Source organism: Eurosta solidaginis, chromosome 1 (assembly GCF_040869045.1).
Source record: "Eurosta solidaginis isolate ZX-2024a chromosome 1, ASM4086904v1, whole genome shotgun sequence".
Lineage (NCBI taxonomy): Eukaryota > Metazoa > Arthropoda > Insecta > Diptera > Tephritidae > Eurosta > Eurosta solidaginis.
In genome coordinates this window covers 8,343,370-8,353,162 of record NC_090319.1, presented here as the reverse complement: position 1 = coordinate 8,353,162, position 9,793 = coordinate 8,343,370, and the positions used below count along the sequence as shown (strand labels likewise).

General features: G+C 35.7%; 1 protein-coding gene and 1 long non-coding RNA gene across 3 annotated transcripts; one reads left to right on the top strand and one right to left on the bottom strand.

Annotated features, from left to right (window-relative positions):
• The first annotated feature begins 782 nt into the window (after positions 1 to 782).
• LOC137248449 (uncharacterized) lies at positions 783 to 1,822 on the top strand. The gene is made up of 2 exons (XR_010952172.1): positions 783 to 907; positions 1,429 to 1,822. It is a non-coding gene; the product is annotated as an uncharacterized lncRNA (long non-coding RNA).
• Positions 1,674 to 3,839, bottom strand: LOC137248436 (uncharacterized). Of its 2 annotated transcripts, none has more exons than XR_010952171.1 (4): positions 3,522 to 3,837; positions 3,073 to 3,461; positions 2,870 to 2,998; positions 1,674 to 2,806 (listed from the first exon to the last, which is right to left on the bottom strand). XR_010952171.1 is itself a non-coding variant. In XM_067779375.1 (4 exons), the coding sequence occupies exons 1-2, from the start codon at positions 3,737 to 3,739 to the stop codon at positions 3,127 to 3,129; spliced, it is 522 nt and encodes a 173-aa protein (XP_067635476.1). In that variant the 5' UTR covers positions 3,740 to 3,839; the 3' UTR covers positions 1,674 to 2,806; positions 2,870 to 2,998; positions 3,073 to 3,126. The 2 variants fall into 2 exon arrangements, 1 of the variants encoding a protein (XP_067635476.1); XM_067779375.1 differs by having other exon boundaries at positions 3,553 to 3,839.
• Positions 3,840 to 9,793: the final 5,954 nt, after the last annotated feature.

Here is a 9,793-nt window from a genome sequence, read left to right as displayed (position 1 = left end):
GCTCAATTATCACGGGATTGCTCTGGATCATTGAGAGACTTGAGAAGCAAATGTCGTGAAATTTTCGCACACGTGAAATGTGATAGGCAGATGTCGCCACTGTTTTTCATTTAACTCATACGGCGAAAGGCTAAGCAGCGACATCTATTTTTGAAAAATTAGGTATATTAAAGGCCGCGTACCAACCTAAAAAGAAGTAATTTGCCGTCTTTCAGTGAGTTTTACAGCTCCGGCTCACGCTCAATTCTCACGGGAATGCTCTGGATCATTGAGAGACTTGAGAAGCAAATGTCGTGAAATTTTCGCACACGTGAAATGTGATAGGCAGATGTCGCCGCTGTTTTTCATTTAACTCATACGGCGAAAGGCTAAGCAGCGACATATATTTTTGAAAATGTAGGTATATTAAAGGCCGCGTTGCCAACCTAAAAAGAAATAATTAACGAATTACCTGGCTGACAAATTGAACCAGACTTCTGTCTGGATTTATCTGGCTCAAATCGTTGTTGTTGCATTTACACGCAAATTATTTATCTGGCTCAGGATTTCGCCACCGGATGATAGCTACCATGGCGGAACGATACAAGGTGGCAGCATGGGACAGCTGATTATAACCTTTTTTTATTTGATTTGATACATCAACTTCCAGCGCAGTACGATTTTGACATTTGTCCATCGAATTTACAAAAACAAAGTACATGGAATTTTTATTTATGTTTGTAGGTATGTCACCATGCTGCCACCTTGTATCGTTCTGCCATGATAGCTACCATGGTACAATTACCAGGTAAAAGCATCAGAGTTGCATTTTACATGTTTTTTCATTCGAAAAAAACATCGTAAATACTAATATAGGCAAATTTATATACGAAATTTCAGGCAAATAGAATAGAACGTATGTAAATAGGTATGTGGGTATTATTAATTCTTGTCTTTATTTCGGCTTCGCATGAATATTTATCAGTTCTGCTAGGTTGATGCGACTCCGAATATAACATTGAACTTTAGAGCTCTCAGCAACAGCTTTCATTTGATATCCATAATACACACACATTTTAGGGGTACCCGGGTCCACGTTTTGGCCTATATCTCGAAAGCCTAGTCACCCAGGGGTATGAAAATTATCCTGTACTATAGCACTCATCAACAGCTTTCATTTGATATCCATATTGTATAAACACATTCTAGGGGTACCCGGGTCCACGTTTTGTTCTCAAGACCCTAGGCACGTAGCGAAAAAAAGGTAGACGTTGGCCGATTCTCAGACCTACCCAATACGATCACAAAATTTCATGAGAATCGGTTCAGCCGTTTCGGAGGAGTTAAGCCTCTAAAACCGTGACAGAAGAATTTTATATATTAGATAAATTTACTTTTGGATTATTTATATCCTTATTATTATATTATTATAATTATGGTTATTTTCAGGGCAATACATAGAAAAAAGGGAATGACAAGAAACCAAAACCGGAGTATAACCGATACGGAAACACTCAAAACCGAACTTTTGCCATAGCAGGTAACGATACCAGATCCGGCCTAAAACCTAAATTGATACAAGAGCCTCCTGGTTGTTAGAGCAAAGACGAATTTAATTTGTTGTGAAAATTTCATATTTCGCAGTTTTTTCAAACATTTTACGAATTAATACATTAAAAATTCTTTCTGTGAAATGAAATTGTGATATTTTAAATTTATTGTGAAATCAAAAAGTATGTAAACATATTAATAACAAATATCAATCTAATGTTTACACTCAGAAAAACATTTTGTGAGGAAGCTTCGAATTAATTACACAAACAAAAAATAATTGAAAGAAAAACATGCCCTACTACATAGTAAGCTTGCATTTTCATTAATCTTCATACTAGGTACAATTTCATGTTTTCCATCGCATCAGCAATTTTATGGCTTTACACCAGCATTATAATTCCTTTCGTCATGAGCGGTAGGCGTTTCAGTAGTGTTGTCCTCAATTTGCTTTTCCAAATTTGTCATTTCACTGCTTGTATTAGTTGCATTTGGAACTTCTTCAGCCATCTTCACGTTAACCAAAGAACGTTTGGTAGTAGTGCAGTTTGGGGGCCCCACCCTAAAGTTGGGCCAAGATTTTTGAGTGAGGTATCAAAAGACGCGTATTAATCTCGAGAACAATAATCCGAAGGCGGAAAAGAGCCCAGCGGGTCAGGGGGTTAGAATATACCCGCGGTAGGTATGCCTGTCGTAAGAGGCGACTAAAATACCGGATTTGCCTGAAGGTTTAATGTGGCCATATAAATCGTTCCCGAGATGGTCGGGCCAGCACCCTAATGATGCTGTGTTACCGGAGCGTACCGGATCTGTAAACGGCAAAGGATCATCACATCGATCACTCCCTAAACCTTCGGGGAGCAACCGTATCGCTACAACAACAACAACAACAAGGCGGAAAAGAAAAATTGTATCTCTGTCCGGAGATATTTGCAGTTGAAGTTGGCGATTTGCATATGGTTGTTGTTCTGTTGTACCCACAAAAAAAATTTTGCATCACCGTGGCGGTTTTTCGTTATTATCTTTTGAACGGGTAAAAAAGTTAACTTCCGCTTTCAGATTATTGATCTAGACGTGAATACGCGTCTTTTGATACCTCACTCAAAAAAAAGGACAAATTTTAGGGTGGGGCCCCTAAACTACACAATTACCGAACGTTTTTTATTATCTTTTTTCCACTATCTTCCTCAACGCGATTTCGCAACCTTTTTAGGGGTTTTCTTTTACGTTCATGAACTGATTTTGTCTTACTGACGTCCGTTATAGTGGAATGCTCCTGTAAAACCAAAATGAATATTATCTTTTTTTATTATTTATGCAATTTTGTGTTACAACTCACTTTAAAAGGTCTTTCTTCTATTGTTTTGCCACCAATTTCACCAGCGCATTTAACAGCACCACATAAACAAACTTTTATCTCATTACCCAACAGATCATCCCAATGATAATTGAAGGTAAGCTCTGTGTCCTACAAAATAAATTTTAAACAATAACTTTTAACACTCTTAATATATATTTGAAGCTAGAAATAAGCGCTCTTACCGCTGGTATATCTTTTATAGCAAAAAGTCCAATGCGATTTAATCCATTTACGGACTACTTTTGTGTCTCACAATTTCGCACAAGTAATTTCTCAATAGGACTTATAAACTTTTTACTTGCTACAGCTAATGTAGTCGGTGAAGGCGATACTGCCTGGTTACGTGTACGTCTCGTAGTCGTTGCATCAGTCAAAAGCTCACTATCGCTACCGCCTATATCTGGACTTGTAGTATATATAAGCAATTCGCGGCGCCGTGTACTTCTTTTTTGAAGTCCCCCATCACTTTCGCTACCGTTATATGCAGAACCAGTTCCTGTTGGCGGTGTTGTAAATCCAATATATTTTGGGCTTAAATCCGAATACAATTCGGCCAGTAGGTCACGTTTTCCTTAAAAACCAAAACAAATATCAGAAAGATAACTACAAATTGTTAAGGCAAATAGCCTACATGCAGCACCAAATCAGTACAGGTACATTACCACTACGTATACCACGCTCTTGTCCAGATCCACTCTGTATATAAAGTGCCCAAATACCCTTTGGACCATATAATTTATGGCCAAATATTGACATTAAATCAATGTTAATTGTATTAATTGGAATTTTGCGAACTGCGTGTGCTGCGTCGGTGTGCAAGAATATATTTCGTGAGCGGCAAATATTCATCTATGGGCAGAAAACCAACATTTACCAGTTAATTTTCTGTTTTAGTTTTCGGTTTGTTGACAAAAATTACAAATGACATTTCTTCTTCCATCACTTTTGACAGCAAAAATGGAAAGACCGATTGACAGTTTATGTTCCAGCGGCAACAACAAAATACACGGGAGGGTTGCATTTTTGCTAATGCTTCTACCTGATAATTGTACCATGATAGCTACCTTCTAAGACTTTCTACCTAGGTGTTGCCACTCACATTGTTTCACAAGATTGCCACCTATTCGAAATTAAAAAAAAATTGCATGAGTTATGTCGATATGGGTATCAAACGAAAGGTATTTCACTCCGCATTACAATAGGGACATCTTTGAGTAGGGTTGCCATTTGGGGTTAGGGTAGTTAGACGCGGACAATCTTTCTTTGAACTTCCGCCGAACTAATTTTGAGGAGCTTAATAATGCCTTCCTCGATGTAACTTGGGAAAATCTATTTAATTCTCAGGACGTCAGCGCTTGCTACGATACCTTCCTGCATAAGTTGTGAGATTTTTAATATCAAGGTGCCTCCTCTTGGTGCTAGACTCTTGTGTGTTAAGATCGAAAATCTTAAGTCCCACTCATTTGTCGCAACATCTGGAGTGCCTCAGGGAAGTATTCTCGGTCCACTCCTATTTGTGCTTTTCATAAATGATATTGGTTCCTGCTTCAAAAACTCCAGTTTTCTGCTATTTGCTGATGATCTTAAATTTTTCCGTAGAATTAATGCCCCTTCGGATTTCTGCCTTCTGCAAAGTGACCTTAATAATGTGGATGATTGGTGTCGCGCCAATAATCTTTTCCATAATGTTAAAAAATGCTTTAGTATGTCTTTCTCAAAATCCATGAGTTAATATTCTTCGTTGTACTCTATTTCAGGCATCCAGTTGGCGTCAATTAACGAACATGTTGATCTAGGCGTTGTCTTTGACTCAAAATTGACATTCACCAATCACATATGTTATGTGCTCCCAATGGCTACAGGAACCTAGCTTTTCTTCGCAGATATGCAAGGGACTTTAAAGATCCGTATACTAAGAAAGCCCTATATATTTCGCTAGTGCGCTCCAAAATTGAATATGCTTCCAATATCTGGAACCCCATCTACAGTAATCATTCGGCCAGAATAGAAAGAGTTCAAAGAAAGTTTGTCCGTTTTGCTTTGAACTCCATACATTTTGATAACCCACTGCCTTCTTATTCTTCTCGTTGTCAACTGATCAATCTGCAATCACTTGAAGCGAGGAGAACGGTGCACTTGGTTATGTTTGTGTATGACTTAATTGTGGGCTCTTTGGACTGTGCGACTCTTCTTGAGAAAATATCGTTTAATGTGCCGTAGTGATGGCTCGATATTTCGCTATTGGTGATTGCATCGCCGCTATTGACAAATCGCTAATAGCTATAGCTATTGCAATCCAAATATATCAGTGATTGGCTATTTTCCTTCATTCGATTCTTTTGAATGACAATCACCTCTGGCAGAATATCGCCAATAGCGATTATAGCGATTAAAGCGATTGGCGATTTTCCTTCAGCATGAAATTCTAATACTAATAGCAGCGATGCAATCATCGATAGTGAGATATCGTTCATCATTGCTCATCTGTGTGCTTTCTTTTCCGAAACAGCGAACGGAACAAAGCAAACTTGTGCAACAACTAGAACGACGACCATAGTACAGGTCTACAAGTAGGATATGTAGCAGCACGCACATACACAGCCACGCTCACCTGATAAAATGCTTGTTCTTGTTCGTTTTTTGTGTGGATGCTATTTGGCACTGTTGTACTTCTTAGGTACAAGAAAAGGGTAGTAACTGCTAACGAAAACTGCGTAAAATTTTTATCGTAAAATTACAAAGAAATGCCTTTATTTACTTTCAAACGGGCACTTAATTACATCTCTCTTTAAAATCCATATGTTTTGGACAATTTTAATTAACAAATTGTGATGCTTTATTACAGGGGACGATTGCTAAAACACGACCAAAACCGTCGGGGGAGGTATTAATAGACGTGTTTTTGCCTCGGTTCCAATAATTCGAATACTTTTTCGCCTTTGGACTAGTGATAACAGGACAAAACGCGTCTTTTCATTTCTCTTTCCACATTTTTGGACGGGTTATTGCAATCAAACTGTTTTTCGTGGAGAACTTTTGAACGGGTAGAAAAACTTGGCACCCCTGTTTGTATTCTTAATACTGGAATAACTACGCGTCCTCACATATCCCAATTCAAGACTTTTGTATAATTTTCTGTAGGACCCATAGAGGTGCCATACATTTTCATACTAAATTGGTTAAAAAAATTTACCATCACAGCAACCCATATCTGATATTCTGCTCCTTTTTTTGTTTCTCTGCGTCGCTTCCAACGACTGCAACCCCGTTAATTTTGACACTTCGTTCAGTGTCAAACGCATGTTCCACGCAGGTTCCACTGAGTTCCACAATAGTTTGACACTGACCGAAGTGTCAAAATCCAATGTGTTAGAAAAGGAAAGGAATTGCTTCCTTCTCATACATATCATACTTGTAAACCTGTACTATGACGACGACATTGTGAAGTAGGCTAGAAAAGCAGCCACGTGGTTTGGGTAATTTTTACAGACAAGCGAAAGATCGAATTCAAAAATAATCAACGCAAAGATCAAAGAGACCGCAAGGCACAACTCATTCAAGAGCAATTATCGAAGTGCAGAGGTATATAGAAGAAACTGTAATTGCACGAAAAGCTGATCCTTTTTTATGGTGGCAGAAAAACAATTACAAGTATCCCAATCTATCTCCTATAGCTCGCGAAAAGTTGGGGTGTTTAGGAACATCGGTTCCCTGTGAAAGACTTTTTTCTCAAGCCGGCCTTATTTTAAGTGAGAGAAGAATGCGCTTAGATGATGAAAAGGCTAAAATGCTTATCTTTTTAAACGCCAATCATAAAATATAAAATTCGTTATATTTTGATTTTATATTTAAGTATTTATAATAAAATAATTAATATTTGTCAAAATATTAAACAAGCAATATAAGTTAATTTTAAACCTTTAATTTCATGAAATGAATAAAAGAAATGGAATGACTGAATTTTTTTGTTTTTAATTACACTATGTGACGCCAAATAGACACGGGTCTTTAGACTTGGCCTAAGATTGATTGCCTGTGTTATTCATAAGTTCATACTTCTAGGCAGTAGCCGTTAACAGTTTTATAAAATTTGTGTTTTTGATGGTAAAATAAAAGAATTATAGAAACATATATCACTCGTCTTATTGTAAACAGATTAACTCAAAATTGAAGGTTTTTGGGAGAACGCAATTCAAGATTTGTCATATGGTTTGTATATGGTTGAATTCTCCGGCTAATTTCTAGGGCACTGCAGTGGGTGGCTAATTTTCTGCTAAAGAATATTTGTATACTAGTTTGAAGAATTTGCTATATTTTTCCTCTGTATTTTCCATTAGAATTGATTCACTTTACTGTACAAATTTATGCAGCCAAATACAACTTTCAGAATAAATTCATACTGAGTATTTCTGAATACATCGGTGTAGTATAATATAGTAAATAAATCATGTTTTTAAGGTGTTACATATACAGATTTATTTCGGGTTGATTCATCTTACATTTAAAAATCAAAGCATTTTCAATTAACAAAATTTATAAAACAAAGATGCATATACATATATTTCAGCTAGTTTCATCTCATTGAGTGTAATACGAGTCTGAACATATTGTCGTCAGCCAGTTAATAATATATATCATAACATCTCAGAAAATTAGAATTTAACATTACATTAGTTTACAATTAAAGGTACATACTTTTTTCTTTTTATTCCAATTTTGGTTCATATATTCTAATAAAATTTAATTTAGTATAAATTAATGTATAACATTCAATCTACTCTTGTAAAAAGACTTAAACATTCATTTTTTATATACAAGTATACAAATAATTGCAGATTCGCTTATTAAAGATAAATTAAAGCGATCGCCATAGCTGTAAAAAATAGCCATAGCTGTAAAAAATAGCCATACCTATATTCACTGATAGCTCAAAATCGCTCTTCTGTATGGAATCGCTTGTTGAAATAAAGCGATCGCTATAGCTATAAAAAATAGCCGATATTCAAAAATAGCCATATCTATTTTCACTGATAGCTCAAATTCGCCATATCGTCCATCACTAATGTGCCGCAAAAAAATTTGCGCGCATTCCTGCCTTTTTACTTGAGTTCTTGTAGAGCAAATTACTTTTATTTTAGCCCAATTTTCCGCGCCCTTACTGAATTAAATAAGATCCCTACTAGACTAAATATTGGTTTTTCTGCGTCCAGAGATACATTCAAGGCTTCCTTTGTCTTACTCTTTACATAATGTTGTACCTAATGTATATGTTTAATACCTATATTTATTTTATTTTTAATATGTTTTTGTATCTAGTCTGTAAGATTCTTGATCATAGACTGAATTAATCACGCCTATTCTGCATTTCGATTACGTTCCCGTTCTACGCTCCGCTTTAATCGAAGTTTGGTATTCTGCATTACGACGGAATCGTAAAGAGAAGAGGAAGAGCAAATGATTTTTCGAAATCAGCTGTTGGTACGGAATGTGTGAACATTGGAACAAAATAAATTAATGAAAATTTGTAAAAAACACTGAAAAACGTTTATATTTTATTATCCACGCCATTTTGTACAAAAAAAAGCAATAGAATATATTGCCGCAGTGTTATATTTTTTTGAGTGAAGTGTTTTCATAATTATAAGTGTGTTTTTGTCGTTCTTTTGGCCAATTCCCTGCCGTGGCCACCAAGTTTTGTTAAAACGGATTCCTGCACGAATATAGTTGACATTTTCTGAATTTTAATGATGCTAATTTCATTGCACTGGCCTAAAATACTTTATAAAGGTTTATTTATTCTTTCCGCAAGGATTGTTTACGTTTTCACTTCACCTTCATTTACGCCGGCAGCTTGCTTTGGCATATAATTGGACCCAACGAACAGACACAAATTATAGCTGTCTATTATAATGGAATCAATAGCCACGGCTTTATTTATGGAGTTGGAAAGTAACGCATACGAAAATTGCCAGGCGAGAATGGAAAGGGAAATATTGCGAGATTTGTGTAATCCATTTGAGATGAGTGACGAATTGTAAGAAATTGAACTTAAAAGTGGTAAAGTTTAATGACTTATTTTCTCATTATTAGGTTCAAAAAAACTTTCGACTTAACAAGGATGCTTTGAAGTATGTGTTACATACTTTTGCGGGGCAAATACGTCCAAGGACTTCGACATCGACATGTTGTTTTTGACCTGGAAACATAAAAAACAATCATCATCAAGCCTTCTACGTTTCTTAACAAGTTTTACTTACATTTTTGTTAAAATTCTGTTATAAATTAATAAAAAAATAAAAATAAAATATTTTTCCGCCAACTAATTTGCAACTTAGAAAAACGGAACTACGATCGAAATGCAGAATACAAAAAATCGAACGATTCGAAGTTGGATCGAAAGAGATTGGAACACAGAATACCAAAATTGCCAAATCGAAAAAATTCCAATCCAAGTCGAAATGCAGAATAGGGCTGAATAAACTATACTAAATAGTACTCTACTTACTCATATTCTATTAAAGCTTTAAAGGAGAACATTAAAGTTAAAAATCTTCGTAAAAGAATCTTACACATGATTCGACTTAATTTTTTTATTTTCACACACGCTAATAAAATTGAATAGCAATATTAAGGCACCGTGGCAAATTCTAGCAAAATATATTTAAATGCATATTTTTGGCAAATATGAAATGAATAATTGCAATTTCTCACAGGTTACTATTGGAAAGATTTCTAACCATAGCAAAAATATATCTCACCATGGTAATTTGCTACCGTTGAACACTAGAGGCATATGTTCAATTTGAAAACGAGATCTAATCATTTAACTACATACCAACAGATGGCGCTTAGGGAAGTAAGTTGACATTTAATAAAACTAACAGATAGTTGTCATTGGTGAAA

What these genes read in the sequence shown, in the direction of transcription:
- LOC137248436 (XM_067779375.1), bottom strand. Translation starts at nt 3,739, where the DNA reads ATGAATATTTGCCGCTCACGAAATATATTCTTGCACACCGACGCAGCA. An exon ending in AGAGCGTGGTATACGTAGTG is followed by an intron (nt 3,462 to 3,552) that starts GTAATGTACCTG and finishes TTGGTTTTTAAG; the next exon opens with GAAAACGTGACCTACTGGCC.